Genomic DNA, 25,630 nt, shown 5'->3' on the forward strand with positions numbered 1-25,630 from the left:
TAATGGACCAATGCTCTTAACTGCTAGGCTACCTGCTAAAGATACACTCCTCCAACATAGGCTATTCAAAATGTTCTGTCCTATAAGCCATATCAACAGTAGGCTTATTGAGAACGCGACTCACTCATAAAATACAATTTACGGGAGCCTAGTATCTTATATTGAGGTGATGTGTGATGTGTAAAGGCCTATACTCAATGAAGCCAATTACAACAATCTTTGAATCTTAATTGGAGTTTTTTGAAAATGTGGTCACATAAAAAAAAGAGAGATTTCACCGTAGTTTTGCAAAGTTCTTTGAGTAAATGTGTTTGGTAACACTTTGCCAGATGCAATAAGACAATTACAGAAACACATTATCAGTAATAGCCTGTTGAGGCTGAATATATAAACACCAGGGCGGCATGCACACACACACTTCCCCTACATCCGTGATCCCTCTTTTCCGTCAGCTAAGATCCTATCGTTTCCTGTGAGATGTCAGCAATTCACATGAAAACACATCAGCATAACATTGGCTAAGCACTGTGGACACAGAAGTTGAAGTCCTTCTTAATCCACTTGCCCTGTGCTAGAAGGGACAAGGACTGTAATGCTGATGTGTTGCAGACCCTATTTGACTTTGCTATTAGTCCTTTCAAGGCCATTGCCTTGATATGCCCCTGTTCTTCTCTGACGGAAGTGTCTGCTCCTCATGCAGGCCTCTACCTCTCTCCTCACAGTTACCATACTGGGGACACAGGACATGTGCTTATCCAGCTTGATAGACTGTGTGTTTGTAATGTTTATTTGTGTGTGTCTGAGTAGGGTTGCTTGGTATACGTGTGCGGAAGGACAGACTGCCAAGACAGGAGGAGTAAATAAACCAAGCTACGTGAAAAATAGAGGTCTCATATAAAAGGAATGGTTGGATATTTATACAAGAGAGTATTTGGGTGGAAAGCACAACCTCTCTGCCCAGTGTCGGATTATTGAAACTTATATGACAACGGCTTGTCCTCCTAAGAACGGCAGGAATGTATATCCTCTGGCGTCAAGACCTGAAATTTTTTGTGGGTTGTGTTTTAAATGGCATCTGAGGATGCACGATTGAGTCCGGTATGGACAACAAAGATTGCTAAAAGGGAGAGGTAGATTGGGAACATACAGCTGTTGTTTAGGACAGGATATTTTGAATGAATGTCAGAACATGGAACTCTTGAGCACAATGACACTTACTTAGGAAGTGTGTGTGTGTGGTTGTATGTGTGTGTTTGTGTGTGTGTGTGCTCTTACGAGAAAGGGTCATTGGGTGTGAGTGGATGTCTGTCTGGAATAATGCATGCCTTACTATGGCCCCAGAGGTGAAATTACCATATTTCCTGTTCCTCAAAGCGTGGCGAAGATCAACTCACCGCTCTCTCCTCATATGAATCACAGCATGGGAAGGACAATGTCGTGCCTCCACCACCAAACATGCACCTCCCCCAGAGGCAGAACTAGACACACAGCTGGACCATATTAGAATTGAGCATAGGAGTACAGTGTAGAAGAGACCGGTGTAGTCTGTTGAAGTCAAGCTGCTGAACTCATCTGAGACACAGCGAAGACTCTTGACAAACTTTGTCAGGAATACAGTGATTTGAAGGGTGATATTGTGGCAAAGGAGATAACAATTTCAGACTTCACTGTATTACATCACAGGACTTGGGACACGGGGGGCTGCGTTACACGGAGCAGAGAAAGGAAGGAAGGGAGAGGCAGCTTTCTCTGCTTGTGGAAGTAGCTCCTAACCATAAATTATAGCTTTTGCTGTGAGAGAGTACGGATCCTCTGCAGCACCATGGGTCTCTTTGCTCCAGCCTGGACTCTGCTATTGCTGCTCTCGCTCTCTGCTCTCCGCCATGGCTGTTCCTCCTCTCCCACCACGGAAGAGTGCACTGGCATGGGCGTCCGTAAGTTGGTGCATCTTTTTCTTCTTCTTCTTTCGACCCAAACTCCTTCAGGTCACTTTCATTAAGCAAACCCTTTGTATGGAAGGGTTTGTCGTTAAAAACTCTGAATGTGTGTGTTTGTGTGTGAATTATTTTTATTTGGGTAGGTGTTCATGTACGTAGCTTGGATGTGGTCATTTCAGTTGAGGAAGCTTATCTTTCCCTGTGATTTTGAAGATATACCGGCATGCAAGCCAATCTACTGCCTCTTATCTACTGAGTAGGAATGTGTTCTCTATAGGGTAGTTTATGTACATTATTGCCATATACCGGCCAGCTATTTCCTGTAATTTAAATTATTAGCTGAAATGAGCCTGAGCTCTCTGGGAACTGTCACTATAGCCTGCCACTTAACTGTAATGGCTAAAACAACATCAGGCTAAACTGGAATGTAAATGTCATTGGTGATTGAAAAAAACGAGTGTTCACATCGCTGAGCCACTACACGCACAGGCAAAGTGCTGAAAAAGAGAGGTAACCCTTTTAGAAAAAGGGTGCTATCTAGAACCAACAAGGGTTCTTTGGCTGTCCCCATAGAAGAACCCTGTGATTTTTGGTTCCAGATAGAACTCTTTTGGGTTCCATGTAGAACTCTCTGTGTAAAGGGTTCTACCTTGAACCCAAAAGGGTTCTACCTGGAACCCAAAACATTTATACTATGGGGACAGCCGTTATATTTGTGGAACCCTTTTATCTAAGTGTGTAGGAGCTAAATGAGCTTCATCTATATGCCTTTCAAATGTGATAAATATACTGAACAAAAATATAAAGGCAACATGTAAAGTGTTTCATAAGCTGAAATAAAAGATCCCAGACATTTTCCATAAATGCTTATGCACAAAGTTCTTTACATCCCTGTTAGTGAGAATTTCTCCTCCTCCTCCTTCTCCTGTCCTTCCGGGACAGATGGCAGACAATGTCGCAATGATGTGTACACAATTCCTGGTAACTGAAAATGCCCTAGCTCTTCAATGGCCTGCTTACTCACCAGACATTTCATCCATTGACATGTCATCCATGTTTGGGATACTCTGGATCGACGTGTACAACGACGTACGACAGCGTGTTCCAGTTCCCGACAATATCCAGCAACTTCGCACACCTTCGGACATACTGTAACGGTTCTCCTCTTCCTCTTCATCCGAAGAGGGGGAGCATGGATTGAACCAAGACGCAGCGTGATACTTAGACATGATGTTTAATAAACAAAACAGAAAACACGAACGAACACTTGAAGTTACAAAACAAATAAACGATGTAGTCAGACCTGAACGACTAACTCACATGAAACACGAAGAACCATGAACACGAAAACTGCCTACATAAAACGAACGAACAAACAAAACCGAAACAGTCCCATGTGGCGCAACGACATACACAGACACCGGAGACAACCACCCCCCACAAACAATGTGAAACAACCTACCTTAATATGACTCTCAATTAGAGGAAACGCCAAACACCTGCCTCTAATTGAGAGCCATACCAGGCAACCCTTAAACAAACATAGAAACAGAAAACATAGACTGCCCACCCAAACTCACGTCCTGACCAACTAACACATACAAAAACTAACAGAAACAGGTCAGGAACGTGACACATAAAGTACCACAGACCACTTTAATGGTCTTGCCAGACCCCTCCCATGACCATAGGTTATTTTGAAGCTGATGAGATCACTTTGTTCTTAATGATCTGAATCCTAGCTTGAGATCCACTCGCGTAACTCAAGTTTTCACCCAACACGTCCTTTCGACTACGGATGCAAGCTTTTCGCATTGGGCTGAATCCTAACTTAAGAAATGCCGGCATATCTCCATCCTTTGTGTATATCACACATTGATGTTATTAGAAGTTTGTGTCACCTACACATTTCAAGTTAGGGGTATGCCTTATCTGAATGCTTAACTAGGATGCACAGCTTTTGCTAGGTAAAATATCAGTATATGAATGCATTTATACTGAAAAGAAATTTCATGCAGAACCTCTAACAAATCATCAAATATCTTCTGTTTCTACCTCGACAGGGCTGCGCTCCTTCAAGCTGGTGTCCAACTGCAACTTCACCACCCTGAAAGACAAGCAGATCCAGGAGGTGCAGGCTCCCACCACCGTGCTCTACGTGCCCATGCTCTACCTGGTAGCCTTCACTGTGGGCCTCCCGGCTAACCTCCTGGCCCTGTGGGTCCTTCTGTTCCGTACCAAGAAGATGCCATCCACCATCCTCCTTATCAACCTCACCGCCACCGACCTCATGATACTGATGGTGCTCCCGTTCCGCATAGTCTATCACTTGCAGGGCAATGACTGGGTCTTCGGCGAGCCCTTCTGCCGCGTGGTCACGGCGCTCTTCTACGGCAACATGTACGGCTCGGTGCTGTGCCTGGCGTTCATCGCCGTCGACCGCTACGTGGCATTGGTGCACCCGTTCGGTGCCAAAACCCTGCGCAGCCACCGCACCTCCCTTTACATGAGCCTGGGCGTGTGGGTGGTGGTGCTGGCCGCCATGGTGCCTCTCCTCGTCTCCCGCCAGTCCTACAAGCTGGACGAGCCGAGCATAACCACATGCCACGACGCGTTGCCTGAGGAGGAGCATGAGAACTACTTCCTGCCCTACTTTCTCACACTCTTCTTTCTCTGCTTCCTGCTCCCCCTGCTGGTCGTCCTCTACTGCTACGGCTCTGTGATACGCACCCTAGTGGCGGGAGGCCAGCGCTATGCCCACGCTGTGCGCGTCACTGTGCTAGTGCTGGTAGTGTTCGTTGGCTGCCTGCTACCCAGCAACGTCCTCCTTCTCCTGCACTACTCCGACTCCTACCTGGTGGATGACGGGGAGGACCTGTACGTGCCCTACATGGTTAGCCTAGCTGTTAGCACGTTGAACAGCTGCATCGACCCCTTCATCTTCTACTACGTCTCTGACGACTTCAGGGGAAAGGTCAGGACGGTGCTGTGTTGCCGCGGCGACAACGGGAGAGACTCGACCACGGGTAACCAGGTGTCCTATTCGTCCACCTCAAAGGGGACGCAAAGGTCAAAGGTGACACTGCTGTCCAAGTCTAGTCGGAGCCCGGTGACGTCAGAGGGGGAGGTAGCATGCAGATAGGCATTAGAGAACTAGACGTGTAGGCACTAGAATCAGACGAAGACTCAATCTTGTGTTGTGGCATACAATGTTTTCCTCTGGTTTACGTGAGACTCATCTCATTTATACAGCCAATGACTTTTATGGTATATTGTGAATAACAAAAAATGGAATGCATTTCTGTGCAATTTCCATAAACATGCAGTCAATGGAGGGAGCTGTTTAGGAACCATCATCATACAGGGATACAATAGTCTCTTTAGATATCCACTTTGCCTCCCACAATTTTCAAATGCTCTTCACTGTTGCCTATGGTCTGGTTTTCGAGACGAGGGTTTGTATCATTAGAGTTCTACAGGATTACACAGTCACTATATTAATGGACTGTCTTATATAAATACGACAAAATGGGGAAAACACAGCTGCAGGGTGTGTTGTCCCTATTCTTCGGTCTAGGTCAGTGTTTCCAAAAACTTTTTATAGTCCCATACCCCTTCAAACATTCAACCTCCAGCTGCATACCCCCTCTAGCACCGGGGTCAGCACACTCTCAAATGTTGTTTTTTGCCATCATTGTAAGCCTGCCACACACACACACACACACACTATACAAATCATCTATTAAACATAAGAATGAGTGTGAGTTTTTGTCATAACCCGGCTTGTGGGAAGTGACAAAGAGCTCTTATAGGACCAGGGCACAAATAATAATATAATAATAATCAATAATTTTGCTCTTTATTTAACCATCTTACATATAAATCTTATTTGTACATCGAAAATTGTGAATAACTCACCACAGGTTAATGAGAAGGGTGTGCTTAAAAGGATGCACATAACTCTGCAATGTTGGGTTGTATTGGAGAAAGTCTTAAATCATTTCCCACACAGTCTGTGCCTGTATTTAGTTTTCATGCTAGCGAGGGCTGAGAATCCACTCTCAAATAGGTACATGGTTGCAAAGGGCATCAGCGTCTTAACAGCACGATTTGCCAAGGCAGGACACTCAGAGCCCATCCCAATCCAGACATCTGGCAGTGGCTTCTGATTAAATACAATTTTCACAGAACCGCTTGTTGCAATTTCAATGAGGCTCTCTTGTTCAGATATCGGTAAGTGGACTAAAGGCAGGGCATGAAAGGGATAAGAATCCAGTTGTTTGTTTCATCCGTTTCGGGAAAGTACCTACGTAATTGCGCACCCAACTCACTCAGGTGCTTTGCTATATCAACTTTTACATTGTCCGTAAGATTGAGTTCATTTGCACACAAAAAAATCATATAATGATGGAAAGACCTGTGTGTTGTCCTTGTTATTGCAGAAAGAGAAGAGCTTCAACTTCTTAATCATAGACTCAATTTTGTCCCGCACATTGAATATAGTTGCGGAGATTCCCTGTAATCCTAGATTCAGATCATTCAGGTGAGAAAAAACATCACCCAGATAGGCCAGTAGTGTGAGAAACTCGTCATCATGCAAGTGGTCAGACAAGTGAAAATTATGGTCAGCAAAGAAAACTTTAAGCTCGTCTCTCAATTAAAAAAAACTTGTAAATACTTTGCTCATTGATAACCAGCGCACTTCTGTATGTTGTAAAAGCTTTACATGGTCGCTGCCCATATCATTGCACAGTGCAGAAAACACACAAGAGTTCAGGGGCATTGCTTTAACTATTTTCACTGCAGTGTCCAAAACGTCTTTCAAGCTGTCAGGCATTCCATTGGCAGCAAGAGCCTCTCGGTGGACGCTGCAGTGTGCCCAGGTGGCGTCGGGAGCAACTGCTTGCGCGTGCATTACCACTACACTATGTCTCCTTGTCATGGCTTTTGCGCCATCAGTAAAGACAAACACATCTTGACCACCAAAGTCCATTTGATGTCACAAAGCTGTCCAGTACTTTAAAAATATCCTCTCCTGTTATCCTGGTTTCCAGAAGAGGATCTCTTCCTTAACTGACCCCCCATAAACGTAACGGACATATACCAGGAGCTGTGCCAGGCCGCCACGTCTGTTGACTCAACCAGCGGTAATGCATATAATTCACTGGCTTGTATACAAAGCAGTAATTCTTTCAAAACATCTCCTACCGTATCACTGATGCGTGTTGAAACAGTGTTGTTTGATGAAGACATTGTCTGCATAGTTTTTTTGGCCTTTTCCCCTAGCATTGTCCCAGCCATATCCGCGGCAGCAGGAAGAACTAAGTCCTCCACAACAGTATGGGGCCTGCCTGTCCTAGCCACTCGGTAGCTCACCATATAAGACGCCTCTAGCCCCTTCTTATTAATGGTATCTGTTGCTTCTATACATGTCTTACTACTCGAAAGTCATCTTAGTTCTCGCTCTAGAAAGAGGAGTGGGAGGGACCAGTGCATAACCGAGCAAGAGGAAAAGTACATTAGAGTGTCTAGTTTGAGAGACAGATGCCTCACAAGTCCTCAACTGGCAGCAAATGCTTGTCCCCTTGCTCAGTTGTGCACCGGGGCCTTCCACTCCTCTTTCTATTCTGGTTAGTGCCAGTTTGCACTGTTCTGTGAAGGGAGTAGTTCACAGCGTTGTACAGGATATTCAGTTTCTTGGCAATTTCTCGCATGGAATAGACAAGAATAGACTGACGAGTTTCAGAAGAAAGTTATTTGTTTCTGGCCATTTTGAGCCTGTAATCGAACCCACAAATGCTGATGCTCCAGATACTCAACTAGTCTAAAGAAGGTCTGTTTTATTGCTTTTTTAATCAGAACAATAGTTTCAGCTGTGCTAACATAATTGCAAAAGAGTTTTCTAATGATCAATAAGCCTTTTAAAATGATAAACTTGGATTAGCTAACACAACGTGCCATTGGAACACAGGAGTGATGGTTGCTGATAATGGGCCTCTGTACACTTATGTAGATATTCCATGAAAAAATCTGCCATTTTCAGCTACAATGGTCATTTACAACATTAAATGTCTACACTGAATGTCTGATCAATTTTATGTTATTTTAATGGACAAATAATGTGCTTTTCTTTCAAAAACAAGGACATTTCTAAGTGACCCCAAACTTTTGAACGGTAGTGTATATATATTTACGGCATTGCGCGTACCCCCAGTTTGAGGATACCTGGTCTAGGTGAAATGCCTATACAGAGTGGGTATAACCCTTTCATGATCTACATGTACTGATACAAATATCTCATAGTATGGAATCAGCATTACTACACAGTATTACTATTATTTGTTTTCATTGTATTATCTCAACAATCCAGGGGTACATTCCTACAGGTAGGGTGACCTATTCCATAGCTTACAGCTCTGTGGTAAACGTTTCAATTGTCTGTGGAATAGCGGAACAGTTTGTACCTAGAGGTCAACAACAGCATATTACATTAAGCCGTTCTAAGTGACGCCATCTTTTTTTTCCCATTTAGACGTGTTGGCCAAATATAGGCATGTCCATGTGAAAATGGGTACGCGTCTGGAATGGATTCTATTCATACCATTCTGTGACTGCTTGTCTGGAACACATTCAGGTTTTGGATATTTCCCTCCAAGATTATACATCATGGAGGGTTTTTAAGGTGAAGGATAGAGTCAGCAAAACATCATAATGTGGCTTTGTCAGAATTATATACCCTTCATTTAGCCATTAATAATGATTTTGATGTACATTAGGCTGGTTTATACTTGAATACTTGAATTGGTGGCCTGGTATTTTATAATATTGTTTCCACTGGTATTTATTCAGCTGGCATTTACTAAGAAAGTATGTTGTATTATTGTTGTACTTACGTATATTCACAGGTTTAAAGAAATCACAAAAATAAAGTGCTATAATATTTTGAGGGGAATGGGAGTAATATCCTATAATATGCTGAAGCACACATATACAGTATCACCCCAAATGTGTTTTTTCGCACTCTCTCAAACTTCCCTGACATCACTTGAGTGGAAACCAAATGTGTTTTTTCACACTCTCTCAAACTTCCCTGACATCACTTGAGTGGAAACCAAATGTGTTTTTTCACACTCTCTCAAACTTCCCTGACATCACTTGAGTGGAAACCAAATGTGTTCTTTGCTTATCTACTGACAATGGTTTTTCCCAAAAACGAAACACAGAAGGAAGTTTCCTCGTCAATTCCGGAGCCAAGACATACACAGTGCACTTGCCTTCGCTGTGGAACATTCCACAGTGGCAGTAAATCAATACTAGCTCCCACTATCAACATGTAAATGGTTGTTTGTCGGGGCTCTCAAAACACATTGAAATACCAAACCACTTTATCAAGAACTATTCATCTTTCAACAGCAATACCAACGTTTATACATGCGCATTTATTTAAACAAAGGGATTAATATCAATGTAACACCAAGTAGACAAAGCCTATGAGTGTGTAATCAAGTGCCAGCAAGCAGTGGATCCAACGCCTTCTTTTGGCCAATTGTGTGGAGTGATAAGGGGTATCATGGCATAGCAGTCTTGGGGGATGGGGGGGAAGGGGGGAATAAGTGAGTGACACCCATGACCAGTCGAAGCGTCTGTTGGGTGGGTCTAAACCAGAATAATAACCTTTGTCTTCATTGGGATTCCAATACATTTGACTAGGTATCTAGTTTTTTGTTCATAAACTTTGAAAATACCAAAATTGATAACAATATCTGCATGTGTCTAATGGAATATTTGAATTTACGACGTAGTCTGACATACAAAGAAAACCATTTGTTAAAAATAAACTTTTGCACATATACATAGGCTTTGGCATCTGAAATACTGTAAGTGCACGTTTGAAAATAGGTTGGTTAGACATTTGTCACTTTTGCAACGTACCAAGTTCTCCTTTTCCTGTATTTGGTTAATTCAATTGAGATTAAGGTTGAACTGAATGAACAACAGAGACAAAATGCAAGTGTAAACACCTCTTGAAATAGTTTGGGGAATGGCCTCGTCTCTGAGGGATGATCCTCAGAGCCTGATCCTTCGATGGCAGGTAGCCCTATGCGAGGCAGCTGGCATTGAAATCTCCCCCTCAGAGATTAAAAGGTTCCAATGACAGGTCTTAGCTGGTGATGGATGGGAGGTGGAGGGTTGTCGGTAACTTTCGCTGTGACACAGCAAGTACGAGAACATGGGTAAGTTTGACATACAAACACATCCCAAGATGTATGCCCATTGGTTGAGAGAGAGGAATGTGATAAGGCTGTGCCCATAGGTTAAACAACAAGCATACGGAATTTGCATTATGCTGCTCATAGGCTATGAAGCAAACAGGTGAATGACATGCTGTACGTTGATAATGGAAAACACGAGGAGAGACATGATGCTATGCTGATGATGTTCATATTTTTAAACACTAACATACATTCCCATTATGCACATAGAAGAGGAAGCAATGTGAGCTATCCATTCAGACCAGCCATACCATTGAACCTATGAGATGAACTACATTAGATTAGAAACTTCTCTTCAGCATGTCATTAATTCCTCTCCAATTGCTGAGCATCAAATCACACCCAATCACATTTTATTAGTCACATGCGCCAAACACAACAGGTGTAGTAGACCTTACAGTGAAATGCTTACTTACAAGCCCACAACCAACAATGCAGTTAAAAAAATAGGAACAAGAATAAGAAATAAAAGGAACAAGTAATTAAAGAGCAGCAGTAAAATAACAATAGCGAGACTATATACAGGGGGTACCGGTACAGAGTCAATATTAACTATATAACCGGGGGCACCGGTTAGTCGAGGTAATTGAGGTAATATGTACATGTAGATAGAGTTTTTAAAGTGACTATGCATAGATAATAACAGAGAGTAGCAGCGGCGTAAAAGAGGGGGGGGGGGGCAATGCAAATAGTCTGTGTAGCCATTTGATTAGATGTTCAGGAGTCTTATGGCTTGGGGGTAGAAGCTGTTTAGAAGCCTCTTGGTCCTAGACTTAGCGCTCCGATACTGCTTGCCGTGCGGTAGCAGAGAGAACAGTGTATGACTAGGGTGGCTGGAGTCTTTGACAATTGCTCGGGCCTTCTTCTGACACTGCCTGGTATAGAGGTCCTGGATGGCAGGAAGCTTGGCCCCAGTGATGTACTGAGCCGTACACACTACACTGTAGTGCCTTGCGGTCGGAGGCCGAGCAGTTGCCATACCATGTAGTGATGCAACCAGTCAGGATGCTCTCGATGGTGCAGCTGTAGAACCTTTTGAGGATCTGAGGACTCACACCAAATCTTTTCAGTCTCCTGAAGCTGGATGGAAGATGAGAAGGGTAGCTATAGATGTGAGCCAATGCAAATCTGAAAAATCTATAAAAGTAATGGCCCATTTGAGCTTCTCAAAATAGTTAAGTTTGGTTAAAATGCCAAATAATTATTAATTGTACTTAGTAACTAAATGAAGGAGGGAGAAAGAGTATTAATGTTAGTGTTTACACACTTGTATGGGCACTTTCTGTACAGTATGTATATGACAAATAAACACACATTCATACCTCTATGTTTGTGAGTGTACCTCCATGTTTGGCGTATGCATGCTGTGTGTGTACGTGTGTGTGTGCATGTGCATTAGAGCAATTAGGATGCACACACTTAACTACTAGACCAATCAATGGACTTTCTCCATGTCAACAGGGTTAGCTTTGGCAAACCCATAGCAGACACTACCAGCCTCATAGTGGGCTGACAAAATGGAGGCTAAATGACCTGTGAGGCTAATGGTTTCTTCCTCTAATGGTCTGGAAAGCCTTAGCATGGCCATTAAAACACAGACAATCAGGTTTAGCAATTCACAGCATCCCCAGAGTAACTCCCCTACGTCATTTCAATTGATTCTCCAAAGAGGCTTTTCTCATGAAGATTATTGGAAAAATAGGATTGTGATAACCGTCAGGGAACCCAGCGTCTGAACACAGGAACCTAAACTGAAACCTGAATGACATTTGGATGAGGTTTTGATCTATTGTAAGGGTTGTTGAGGTGAAATATGTTTGGTAACACATGCAGTATACTCAGGAAAACAAATTCATTGTTTGTGGTGGGCAGTGAGACTCAAAAGTCAATTGAAGAGAAATGAGTGGTAATACAAACGGAACATCTAAACTGTCATCGTCATCTCAACTTCTCTGTCACTAAATCATGAACACTGGCCATTTGTGCAATATAATGTGGGTACCAGAAACAATACTGGTCACATTTCATCACTTCTTAGTTGGTTTGATTAGTTGTAGCTCAAATATCTAGCTAATTGGTGAAACAGAGGTGAAATGAGGTGAAGAACCAAGACATGCCAGAAACAAAAGTGGTGTAGCCCGACATCTAGTGGAGGTTGAGATTCAGCACATTTTGATCATATTCAGGGCCCTGAGCACCACGTATGTGCTTAGTCCTACTGACGTGAATGTGGCTGCAAAGAGCTGATGTCATACGTTAAACTTAAGATCAGATTCCCTTTGTACTTTCCTATGTTATTCCTATTGCTATAACTATGTTATGGATGATAACATTGCTATTGATGCATTCACTGAAAAACGGAGATAAACCGTAGCGTTGGTCATGCAACAAATATCCAGTATGCGTCATGAAGTCTCACTTTGTCGTAACGTTATGTATCATGTGACTATCTGTTAATACGTTGTGACTTACCTGTCATTTTTACCTATTGCAGCCTTTGCAGGTGACACTCGTCTCGTCTTGCTTTGTTTGACGGCACAATGGATCTTGACGCAATGAGTGATAGTGAGAGAATGCTAAGAGTTCAGATATCCCGAGGTCACAGACGCGGACGATTTGTCTAAAGTTAAGCACGTAACACTCGAAAACCTGACAAACAAAGTCGAAATTCGAACTAAGTCCTACCTCATCTCCCTTAGACATATCCAATGCAGAGATGGCTGGTGCTCTTGGTCACTCTCCTAGCAGTGGTCACTGCGACAATATGATTTTACCGACAAAGGACCATGAAGAGGCAATGTCAAAGAGCAGGACAGCCCGAAGTCCCCAAAATCCTCCCCCAGAGCATCCTGAAGTGCGGTAAAGTTAGGCCTATAAGCAGAGTTAAACTGCAAATTGAAGCTCTACTAGTGGTCCAATTGATTATGACAGTCTGATTGAAACATTACCAGCTTTCCACCATCTAGGTGTCATATGCCTAACAATACGTGTCTGTTCAAATAGTCACTCCCTTATTTTATCAAAGCTTTGCACTCACGTCTTTAATGTGTGGTTTTTCTCTTTTCCTGTGTCCAGCCAGAGAAAGACAGATGTCACTGAGGAAGAGGAGGAGGGTGATGATGAAACTGACGTTAACACCGTCAGTTAGAAACGTTACACGGCTTAAACCGGACAGCATGCTTTCAAATGTTTACTCCTTGATGAAATTTGTCTGTGTTATATGTAGGCAGGTATATGCTGCAAATATGATATTTTTGTACAACATTCACATTTGATTAAAATATGTATTGTTCAACCAAAACAACAAGATGTTTGATTAAGTAATATTGATTCCTGTCATAAAAAATAGATTTAGAAGCAGGGAAATTATTGTCACAGTATTGTTACAGTAATTAACCCTTCGCAAAATAACTTCCCTTGGTTACTGTTGTTAAGTCGGACAAGCTTAGACTTTTATCTTCCTGCGAACATGGAGAAACACACAGTAATAATACTAAGGGAACTCCCAAAATAGGTACTCGGTATTTTTGAGACAACCATCAATTATACTCATATAGGAGCAGACAAAAAGGCCTTCAATGGAACTCTGGAGAGCCCAAGGTGAAATGTCCACTACAAGCTTGCCACAACAAGGGTTGGTGCCCAAACTAATCAGTTGGACGGGCCTTTGATATATTCTTCTTCTTTGATGGGGTTTAACGGCGGTTGGAATCCAATGTTATTGTGAATTACCGCCACCAGCTGGACAGGAAAGGGGAAAACAACATCTTACAAAATTAAACAAATCAACTCACAAAACCCATCCACTTCTTCAATCCCAGTCCACTCCAAAATACATCTCTACACAAGCTCAGGGGCCTGTGATGGCGAAACATCCACCGATAGGATTTCTTGCACAGACTTGGCTGTGAAATCACAAAGACTCCAATTTTTTTTAGCTGCATTCACAATGATTCCAATTTTTTTGGGACTTATTCTCTGCTTGTGCTGTACAGTTTATGATCATTGCAATAAATAATACAAAGTCCACCTTTTTAAACATTTCATAGCATTTCATTATCCCTCGGTTGATGTTTCTTCCCCACCACCCGTTCCTTCGAACGTTCACATCGCCTCCAGATAGGTGACACATTGGACACTCCTTACCCTTCCCACCTCATTCTCCTTCACCCTAACTTTTTCATCGTTGAACTTATATGATTGGCATCTAAACTTTCATAGTATTACCACGACGACCGGCAAAACAGTTAGTCTTTCAATCACCCACGTGGGTATAACCAATGAGGAGATGGCACGTGGGTACCTGCTTCTGCAAACCAATGAGGAGATGGGAGAGGCAGGCCTTGTAGCGCGATCTGCATCAGAAATAGGAATGACTTCTATTTTAGCCCTTGGCAAAGAACCGTAGTATGGATGAAGCAAATGTATTTTCTCCATCCACCATACAGGTCAGTTGACGTGCACCAACCACTCCATCGATGTCTTCAGTAATATCCTCTGCCTTTTTTTCTTGCGCCACCCCAGCAATAACCCCTTTGATAGGTACCCTGCTACGAAAATCCATACAGGAAACATTCCACTCCAATATCTTTTTGAGTTTTAAAACATGCTTATTCTGCTCAGTAGACATACAAAAAAATCGAAATATGAACACTTCTTGTGACTCTCACCGACTCCACACTTTCCTCCAACTCATTCCAGATTTTCCTCAAAGATGCTAAATGGATTTCCCAAGTAGCATTGATCCAAAACTCACTCTAAAAACGAGTCTAGTGGTTTCCTATTTTCCACCACAGCTTTACCTCTCTTGTTTGGCCTTTGATATCCATAGGTTGGCACGTTTTTTTTCATTGAACTTCCTATGTGAGTAAATGCAGCAGTAGGCCTAGAACTTCCATCGTCGACTAAGTAAATACATAAGCCTAAAGCCAACAAATAAAAACAGTAGAAAATGATGAAAATTCAGGTTCTTTCAATCATATTCATCTCTCTACTCCGCCTGTCTGCCTCCGTTTCTGTCTGTCTTGACTTGAGCTATTGCTAGTGAAGTGACTTGTCTAGTTAAATAAAGGTTAAAAATAAAATAAAAAACTGTATCTGGCCGAAAGCAGTTGCTAGCGAACTTGCAACATTGTATCAACTAGCCTATTCACAGGACAGACAGCTGTTTCCAACTGGATATATGGGATCATCAGATCCTGATATTTTTCTCTTCCACACCGAGGCTTGGTGACTAACGAGGCCGGGAGTGTTGGAAAGATTTTTCAAATACTGAGGAACTATCATTTGCAATGGATGTAAACAAACAGACTTAATTTAGAATGTGTGAGGTGAAAAAAAAAATGACTGAGCTGCTCAGTTTATTAGTGGTGGACCTGTTGAATTAAGACAATCATAAATCATAAATTGCCAAATGGGCACTTTACTACATTTGTATGCAGCAGGCCAGGTAGGACTACCTCAATGCATGCTCAGGCGACACGCGCTCACTCAACGTTATCAGGACATAGAAACACAACAGTGGCATAAGCCAAGAGGCAAGAAGATTGATGACAAGCCTATTCCAGCGGTCTTGGAGACAAGGGCAAAAGTGAGCCGGAAGAGAAGTCTACTGCAGTTATAACTTTGATTGGTGAGCTAGACGTGAATGCATTGTTTACATCTAATGCATGTAATAACCAATTCAACCACAAGAGGATATTTTAACGCAGATGCAATTCCATTAAATATTCAACTGTTACGTATCAAAGAAACCCATGTTTTAGATATGGGCACGTACTTACTGTATAGGCACACATCTATGGTTAGCAGCAGAAACAGTATGGTATCCACAAACAAATGTCATCAAATGTTTCCACCTGGTTGTATGTTTATGTTCTCAGGACAGTGTCAGAAGTAACAGATGAAGATGGGTGGGCGTATAACGTGAACGTCTAGCAACCCGAAGGTTGCACATTTGATTATCATCGCGGACAACTTGAGCATTTTAGCTAATTAGCAACTTTTCAACTACTTACTACTTTTTAGTTACTTTGCAATTACTAAATATGCTAGCTAACTCTTCCCCTAACCCTAACCTTAACCCTTTTAGCTAACCCTAACATTAACCATTTTAGCTGACCCTAACTCTAACCTTTACCCTTTAAGCTAACTTGTAAACATAATCCTAACCCCTAGCCTAGCTAACGTTAGCCACCTAGCTAACGTTAGCCACCTAGCTAGATTTCTTAACATATCATATTATGACACAGGGCGAGACCCAGATGCAGACACCGGAGGCAAATGGTTCGAGTCTCTGATATTTATTGAAAAACAAGGGTCAGGCAAGAGGCAGGTCGAGGACAAGCATAAGTTCATAAACCAGGTCATAGTCCAGAAGTTACAGGGTGGCAGGCAGTCTGGAGGTCAGGCTGAATGGTCAGGCAGGCGGGTACAGTGTCAGGGCAGGCAAAGGGTCAGAACCGGGAGGACTAGAAAAACATAGACGAGGAAAAACAGGAGCACGGAAAAACACGCTACTTGACAAGATGAACTGGCAACAGACAGACAAAAGACACCGGTAGAAATACACAGGGAATAACGGGAACAAATGGGAGACACCTGGTGGGGGGTGAAGACAAGCACAAGACAGGTGAAACAGGGTGTGACACATATGTTTCACAAATTCATAACATATAATACAAATTGTAATTTGTAACATATCATAGAAAATGGTTGATGGACGTCCACAAATTATTACATACCATACGAAATGTAACATATTATACTAAATGGAGTGTCTCGGATTTACGCAGATAATATGAAATTCTCTGAGACCAGGTTGAGAATACCCATTCAGATTTCTGTCTGTGTGCATGGGTGTGTGAGGACTGGCCTACAATAAGAATGTGTGGCTGGAAGTTGGACAGCAGACTCCAGTCACCCAAGTCATAGACTGTTTTCTCTGCTACTGCATGCCAAGTCTAGGACCAAAAGGCTCCTTAACAGCTTCTACCCCCAAGCCATAAGTCTGCTGAACAATTAATCAAATGCCCCCCCCCCCCCCCCCATTTGTTACATACACTGCTGCTACTCGCTGTTTATTATCTACGCATAGTCACTTCACCCTTACCTCATGTACAAATTACCTCGACTAACCTGTACCCCCGCACATTGACTCGGTACCGGTGCCCCCTGTACATAGCCTCATTATTTTATTATGTTACTTTAGTTTATCTGGTAAACATTTTCTTAACTCTTTCTTGAACTGCATTGCGTGGTCCCATGGTGTTTATACTTGCGTACTATTGTTTGTACAGATGAATGTGGTACTTTCAGGTTTTTGGAAATTGCTCCCAAGGATGAACCAGACTTGTGGAGGTCTACAATGTTTTTTATTTTCCCATGATGTCAAGGCACTGAGTTTGAAGGTAGGCCTTGAAATACATCCACAGGTACACCTCCAATTGACTCAAATTCTGTAAATTAGCCTATCAGAAGCTTCTAAAGAAGCTTGCCATCATTTTATGGAATTTTCCAAGCTGTTTAAAGGCACTGTCAACTTAGTGTATGTAAACTTCTGACCCACTGGAATTGTGATACAGTGAATTCTAAATGAAATAATCTGTCTGTAAACAATTGTTGGAAAAATTACTTGTGTCATGCACGAAGTAGATGTCCTAACCGACTTGCCAAAACTATAGATTGTTAACAAGAAATTTGTGGTGGTTGATAAACAAGTTTTAATGACTCCAACTTAAGTGTATGTAAACTTCCGACTTCAACTGCATGTAAACATTATTAAGTGAATGAGATACCATAGAATAGTACAGAAAACAGTATATACATATGAGATTAGTAATGCCAGAAAAGTAAACATTAAGTGACTAAGATACCTAGAATGTCACGCCTGCTCCCGCTCTTCCTCCAGCATTGCACACTCCTGCTATCATCATTACGCACTTCCCCCCCATCATGTGCATCAGCGATTATTGGACTCACCTGGACTCAATCACCTCTGTCATTACCTTCCCTATATCTGTCTGTTTCCCCGCTCTGTTCCCTGCTTCTGCATTGATTGTCATATGTCCTTGTATACTCATGTGCTGGCTCTGTTCCTGTCTTGTTTTATGTCTGTTCCTGATTAAATGTTTGACGTACCTGCTTTTCATCCCCGGCCCTTACTGAATACAGTATATACATATGAGATGAGTAATTTAAGACATGTTAACATTATTAAGTGAATAAGATACTGTAGAATAGTATAGAATACGGTATATTTGAGATGAGTAATGCCAGATGAGTAAACATTATTAAAGTGACTAGGTTCCATTCTTTAAAGTGGCCAGTGATTTCTAGTCTATGTCTAGGCAGCAGCCTCTAATGTTCTAGTAACGGCATTTTAATAGTCTGATGGCCTTGAGATAAAATCTGTTTTTCAGTCTCTCGGTCCCAGCTTTGATGCGCCTGTACTGACCTCGCCTTCTGGATGATAACATGGTGAACAAGCAGTGGCTCAGGTGGTTGTTGTCCTTGATGATCTTTTTGGCATTCCTGTGACATTGGGTGCTGTATGTGTCCTGGACGGCGGTTGGTTTGCCCCCCGGTAATGTGTTGGGCAGACCACACCACCCTCTGGAGAGCCTTGCGGTTGCGGGTGGCGCAGTTGCCATACCAGGAGGTGATAGAGCCCGACAGGAGGCTTTCAATTGTGCATCTGTAAAAGTTTGTGAGGGTTTTAGGTGACAAGCCACATTTCTTTAGCCTCCTGAGGTTGAGGAGGCTCTGTTGCGCCTTCTTCACCACACTGTCTGGGTAGGGGGTCCATTTCAGTTTGTCAGTGATGTGTGTTCCAAGGACCTTTAAGCTTTCCACCTTCTCCACTGCGGTCTCATCGATGTAGATAGGGGAGTGCACCCTCTGCTGTTTCCTGAAGTCCACGATCATCTCCATTGTTTTGTTGACGTTGAGTGAGAGGTTGTTTAACAGGCACCACAGACCCAGAGCCCTCACCTCCTCCCTGTAGTCTGTCTCGTAATCGTTGATAATCAAGCCTACTACTGTTGTGTCGTCTGCAAACTTGATGATTGAGGCGTGCATGCCCACTCAGTCATGGGTGAACAGACATCCCTCCCGCAGAGGAATTGGTGGGTGGTGGGGTTTATGACCTCATGCCGATTGTAAATTATAAGGCAGCAGCCCGACTCCTTCCTAGTCTCTAATGTGAGAGACTGGAATGCATGTGCCTTATGGAGAATCTACCTCAGAATTGTAACATGCAATAAATGGACTTTGGGACATTATATTTCACCAGCCAAAATGGTGGTAACAATGATAGATGGAATATGAAAATGAATGTTATTTTTGTTATGTTATTGTTAAATGGAAATGTCACAATTGTTCAACTTCATTTTCATCATCTCCAGCACCACCCCAACATCAACATACGTGAAAATTACATGTTTCTATGTTTTGACATCATCGGTGTGCATCCTGTGATTTGAACCAATTATGATTAGGAATTGCCTACAAATTGTCTACTAATTGGTTCATTATGTCATTGGAAACACTGATCTTATGAAGCTGAAAAATTGTGACATTTCCCTTCAACCAGGTGGTAGCTGGCTTCTTTTTTCTCTTTGTAATATATTGAGATATTGTACATTATGCAAAAGATTAACTTAGTTGCTTACCTTGGAGCAAACATATGTGTCCTTCGTTATCTTGCTTGTGTTCAACTATGAATGACCACAAAGCTTTATCCACAACCTACACTTCTCTCCGTTAGGTTTTGGTTTTGGAAAGGGTATAAAAAAGACACCACTCTCTTACCTCTCCAGGTACAGACTGTCAGCATTACATGTGCCCCAGGCACACCATTTTACCATGTTCTGTTCACTTGTAGCAGAGAAAGGAAAAGTATCCCTGCCTGTAGCCCATAGAAACTATGAGGATTTTTTTTCAAGGGTCAAAGGGGTCAATTATGTAAAACTGATTTGTGAAACCTTTGATGGTTTCTTATACCCAGGTGCTTTACATACTAACCAATACACTTGAACATTATCACATTAACCGGTCAAAGATGGCCATTGTGTGTTTTTCTTTATTATAATTTGGTATTATTGTATAATGTACACCATGTGTTAGGCACTTATTTCTGTTATAAAGTTTACATTTATTCTCTACTAGTGGAGTATATTCATTGCTTAAAGTGATACTTGACCCAAATGTCATCATTTGTCAACATCAGAGTATTCTGAACAAACCTTATTTGCCAAGAAACAGGTAAAGGTCAGGGACAGGCTTCAAGTCCAAAGAAATGCTTTCGTGGCGATTTCTTCTCGACAATGCAGCAATAATAAAACATTATAAAATATAATATGAACATAAAGTCAATTACCAGAAGAATAGAATAAACATTTTAGCATAACACCACTTGTTTACCCTGCTGTCCACCATTTTGTTCTACCAAATCGTTTTTTTCTGGGTTTCATAAAGTAAACAAAGCATTTCCAAATTCAGGGTATTCTACCCTGATGAAAGAGTGTGAAACAAGGATGTGCAATGTGGGAAAGTTTAACTTCAAGAGGTATTTAAGCACAGACATTATGCAGTCAGAAACACAGATGGAAGACTTTCTTGTAGATTTTCTCCTTGAGTGAAAGCATCATCTAAGGCTTTACCATGAAGACTACTGTTCTTTTGTTTACTGTGGTGCTCATAGGTAAGAATAACCAAAAATTACATATATTCATTCAACTATTAGGTCAATCCATTGCAATATCAAATCAAGTATCTGTCCAGCTCGCACATGCAGTTTGGTTCTGGGTGCAGTTTGTGTTCAATATAATTTTGGCGTTTTAATATAAAATATAAATACTTAAATAGTTTAGTAGAAAATATCAGCATAACAGGTTTTCCTCCTTAATCAATATATCTGTGGTCCATCCCATCTCTAGCTGCGTTGTCAGAGTGTGAGATGGTCAAGTTTGGTCAGCTGTGCAGCGGCAACTCCAGTAACAGGAGGAGGACAGGAGACAGATGGGGACAAGGACACTACGGCGCACGCAGGTATGGCAAGTGTGTGTGTGTGACTGTAGTATGTGTGGCATGTATTTTGATGTATCAGTTTGGTTTTGTATTATTTTACTGTCCGCAATTTACCTCATACTTTAGTTGATAAGATTCCATGACAATGATTGAAATCTAAAAACCCATTAATTCAATATTAATGCTCTTACTGTATACAGTACAAGAATGAAAACATACCATAGTGTTGTGATTGAGAGACTCTCTGAATACTTTGTGAATCCCCCAGCATTAATACCCTTTCCTATCTATGCCCAGAGGAGACCGTGTGCATCAGGGCCTGGACATTGTGTGTAATGATGGGGACACAGTGTACGCTCCATTTGACGTGAAACTCAATGGGAAAGTGATCGTGTACACAGACCCGAAGAAGGCAGCCATCAACGAGGGGATCAACCTCAGTGGAGAGGGTCAGTGTCTATCCTGAATCATTTTTTTTTTAATAACCGAGATAAATAGTTAAGTTAATGCTATGCTTGTAAATATGCACTGTATTCCGATGGAACTCCCTAAAAACCAACCACTTCGCTCTGATTGTCGTAACAGGTTAGAAAAGCATTTTTGCTAACCCTAACCCTAATCATTTTCTTAACCTTAACTTAATTCTCCTAACCTGCTACATTAATTCTCCTTACTTGCTGTGTAAGTTCTCCTGACCACTGAGAAAAAGACACTTTTGGTCATGGCTGTATTGAAGTGGCGTGTTTTTAGGCTGTGCCGTATCCCGATTTTCTGGCTCTGTTGTTTCACTGAGGTATACTAGCAACTAATATGTCACATGGCGGAATGGATATTGGAAGAATATGTGGCATATAATTGGGTAATGGTTGAATCGATTGTCTAATTGATTGATCGATTGACTGACACTGTGGTTGTCTCTGTTTTCTAGGTCTGTGCTTTAAGCTGTTCTACGTAAAGCCTGACAAGTACTCTGGGGTGGTGAAGAAGGGCCAGAGGATTGGGACCCTGCTGACCATGCAAAGTGTCTACCCAGGGATCACTTCTCACGTCCACGTCCAGATGTGTGACAAGTCTGACCCCACCAAGTTCTTCTAATGGAGTCCCTTTTGGCCTCTCCTTCAATCAATCAATCAATTAACTAAATGATTGTAATCATTGGCCAATAGATGGGCTTACTGTGTTAAAAAAAAAGTGCTTATTATTATAAACATTTTTATTACAGTAAAAATACATACATGTTGCACACTTTTGGAATAAAGTTTTACATTAACCCTATAAGCATCAACAGGGGGAAATTTATTTTTATATCCTTTTATGCAACTAGTTACAGACATGACATGATGATTTCTGTGTTAATATATAATTTCTGTGGTATAAATATATATATATATATTATATATATATATATAATCTCTTTTTTGTATACTAGTTGTATATACTAGTTGTATGTGGCTAATCTGACAATGTGGACTCAATAGTAAACTTTGTGAAAAAAACATTATAGATTTAAAACAAATACATGTCTGTCATTGAACAACCCCATACCATGACTAGATGGTGGAAAAAACACCCATCTCTTTAATAAGTTCTTTAGACAATAAAAGCTAATTTACCAACATTTCGGAAAATTTGGAATGAAACTTCTATTGATCAAAATAACTGTTTCAAACATGAAAAACATACTAAAATGTATATTTTTAAACATGAAATTTGACTATAAATGTGTGAAAATGTAAAAATATATGCATATTTTGGGGAATTTAAACCATTAGCTTGTGTTACAAAAGATTAATAAAAGAAAAAGTGTTACTGTTTGACAGAAAATGTCATTTTGCCATCATTTCCAATTTGGGGTCAAAATTGACCCATGTTGGTGCATTTAGGGGTCAAAATATGTTGGTGCTTTTGGGGTATTAACAACAAAATAAATACATCATAAATCATTCCTAATAAATAATGTCTATTTTTGTATCTGAGCCTCTGTTTTGGATTTTTTCATATTTTCGACAGTATCATTCTTCATTGTCTCAATAAAAACAAGGGCGTGGCTGCGCAACTTGTGTTCAGAACACATTTTTCTATTGCACTAAACAACCTAATATTCTGAGCATGTGTTACTTTACACAACTAAAACCAAACAAAACAATCGCACCCAGTAAGGCAATGTCGAGCCCATGTGGATGGGGGTGGAAGGGAATGAGGAAGTAGATGTGCTAGCTAAACAGTCCATTCGGAGAGAGGAAGTGGAGATGCCAATGAACAATGCAGCTAAGGGACTGATATGGAAACTAGTAGTGCAGAGATGGTAGGAGCAGTGAAGCAGAGACACTTAGGGCAGGCATCTATTCCAAGTACAGCGGAATAACAAACTTACGGTTAGAAAACAATTACATTTTCTACAAAAAACTATTGACCTAATAAAGCATACATGGTCGGTTTCCATTGTATTGTTGTTTTGGTCAATTTTTGTTGAGTAATGCAGCTGTTTCAGCCTCGCTCAGTGCTTTATGTTGTGGAGGGGTACAGAGCGTAGGCGTCTTTGATCTTCTCTGGTTGCGTGTGATTGGCTCAGGGTGCTGTCACTCATGGGGACACTCCACTCAGGGTGCTGTCATTCGCGGGGACACTACGTCACCGCAGCGCCTGCTCAGAGAGCTAGCTAGCAAAAGCCCCTCTTCGATGCTCCATTGATTTACAGTAGAAGTGCCCGCCCAAGAAGACCCATTGTCATTGGCCACAGATAAATCAACATCTAATGCCCGGTAACTTTGTCAACTTCATAGCTAGCTAGTTGTTTACCACACACTGTTACCACGTCTTGAAGCTAGGTAGCTTAGCTAGTTGAAACATGTCGACCAGCTTAGCTATCTCAGAGCAAATTCTTTTCAAACATAGTGTTATGAAGGAAATGTAGAGATAAAATGTATTGGTGCTAATTAGCCACCTAAACTTTAAAATATGGTTATCCATTAAAATAAAGCAAGCTGGAAAAGAAGATTCTAGTCGAGTGGTTGGTGGTGGATCATAGAGCAGTGGCTATTGTTGATGTTTGATGGTAGACTGTAATACCGATGGAACCATATGTAGAAGAAGGATTAGTTATACATGTCTTTGATGGAACTGTAACTGTGCATTATATGAAGCGAGGGAATAGTGTTATAAATATTGCATATTGTTAATTAACCAGGCCCCTTTGTGTCACAATATTACAGACCGATTACTAGTTAGTTAACTCTATAAAAGTATGCTCGACTACCATGGTCTTTCGGGCAATAAGAGCTAAAGATATGGGACGTAGCCATAAACTGATTATAACCCAAATGTTATAACATTTGTGTGTGTGGCTCCAAAATAATTTTTGAGATTAATTATTAGTGCATTCAATGTGTAGCCAGTGTAGTGTACTGGTTTTAATGCACATGAGCTTTGTTGATTGAGTTTGCCCCACCAACATTTTCAGGTTAAATTCAGCACTGGACAGGAGGTAAAATGGTATGGAAAGAATAGCAGTAAACTAACATTTAAATTAACCTGGAAAGAATAGCAGTAAACTGACATTGAAATGAACCCCAACCCTTTAACTCTTTTAGATTTTTAATGAAAGCGTTATTTTCAGAATATTATTATTACTCTCTCTCTCTCTCTGCTTCTTCAAATGTGTTGCTGAAACAATCACTGACCTACTTCCTGTTCTCTCAGTGACAGTAAGGCAGAGAGTCAAAGTTTGACTGACACCACAACTCAGAGAAAAGCTCACTTCTGTCACAACCGATTGGGCACACCACGTCATTTCAACATGGGATAATTGGGTAATATTTGGTTGTGACATTGATCAATGAGATTACAGCCAATATTAATCCACTCAAAAAGACAGCCAAAAGTGAGTTGAATTTCCAATGTGTTATCACTATGCTTTCAACTATCTAAAAGCACAACCAAATTTTTATCGATAAACAATGTTTGATTTTTGGATTAGCTGTCACCCAAATGTCTATCACTGCGCTTTCAACCATATAAATGCACAGCAAAGTTTAAATGGGAATACAGGGTCAGCTATTTTGTTTATTTACACAAAAGTGTAATATGTTATCACTGTGCTTCATCAAGCAGAACCCAATGACCTGGATTGCAGTTGAGATGACATTAAAGCACATGGTGCAAGTGACCAATGCCGTTCAAGATTCTGCACAGATTATTACAGCAATTGTGAAGATCTCCACAGACCTGCGACGACCTATGCATGCTCTCTTGAACATGCACGCTTTATATGATTACATAAGACATTTATAGTTACAGTAACTTCAAAATGTAGCCACGGATGCGGTACTCATTTGAAGGTTATTTTTTACATTAGTTTGTAAGATAACTCCAGGCTAAACTTTCAGTGGTTGA

General features: G+C 41.3%; 2 protein-coding genes and 1 long non-coding RNA gene across 3 annotated transcripts; all 3 read left to right on the plus strand.

Annotated features, from left to right (window-relative positions):
* The first annotated feature begins 1,433 nt into the window (after positions 1-1,433).
* LOC129827954 (proteinase-activated receptor 4-like) lies at positions 1,434-8,883 on the plus strand. The gene is made up of 2 exons (XM_055889263.1): positions 1,434-1,934; positions 4,001-8,883. The coding sequence occupies exons 1-2, from the start codon at positions 1,823-1,825 to the stop codon at positions 5,077-5,079; spliced, it is 1,191 nt and encodes a 396-aa protein (XP_055745238.1). The 5' UTR covers positions 1,434-1,822; the 3' UTR covers positions 5,080-8,883.
* A 159-nt stretch (positions 8,884-9,042) lies between these two features.
* Positions 9,043-17,171, plus strand: LOC129827956 (uncharacterized). Its single transcript, XR_008755230.1, has 3 exons — positions 9,043-9,647; positions 12,910-13,069; positions 13,286-17,171. It is a non-coding gene; the product is annotated as an uncharacterized LOC129827956 (long non-coding RNA).
* Positions 17,172-20,791: 3,620 nt separating this feature from the next.
* On the plus strand, positions 20,792-23,209 carry LOC129827955 (leukocyte cell-derived chemotaxin-2-like). The gene is made up of 4 exons (XM_055889264.1): positions 20,792-20,912; positions 21,148-21,259; positions 21,536-21,687; positions 22,167-23,209. The coding sequence occupies exons 1-4, from the start codon at positions 20,873-20,875 to the stop codon at positions 22,331-22,333; spliced, it is 471 nt and encodes a 156-aa protein (XP_055745239.1). The 5' UTR covers positions 20,792-20,872; the 3' UTR covers positions 22,334-23,209.
* The last annotated feature ends 2,421 nt before the right edge of the window (positions 23,210-25,630 follow it).

This window comes from Salvelinus fontinalis, chromosome 29 (genome assembly GCF_029448725.1).
Source record: "Salvelinus fontinalis isolate EN_2023a chromosome 29, ASM2944872v1, whole genome shotgun sequence".
In the NCBI taxonomy this organism is placed as follows: domain Eukaryota; kingdom Metazoa; phylum Chordata; class Actinopteri; order Salmoniformes; family Salmonidae; genus Salvelinus; species Salvelinus fontinalis.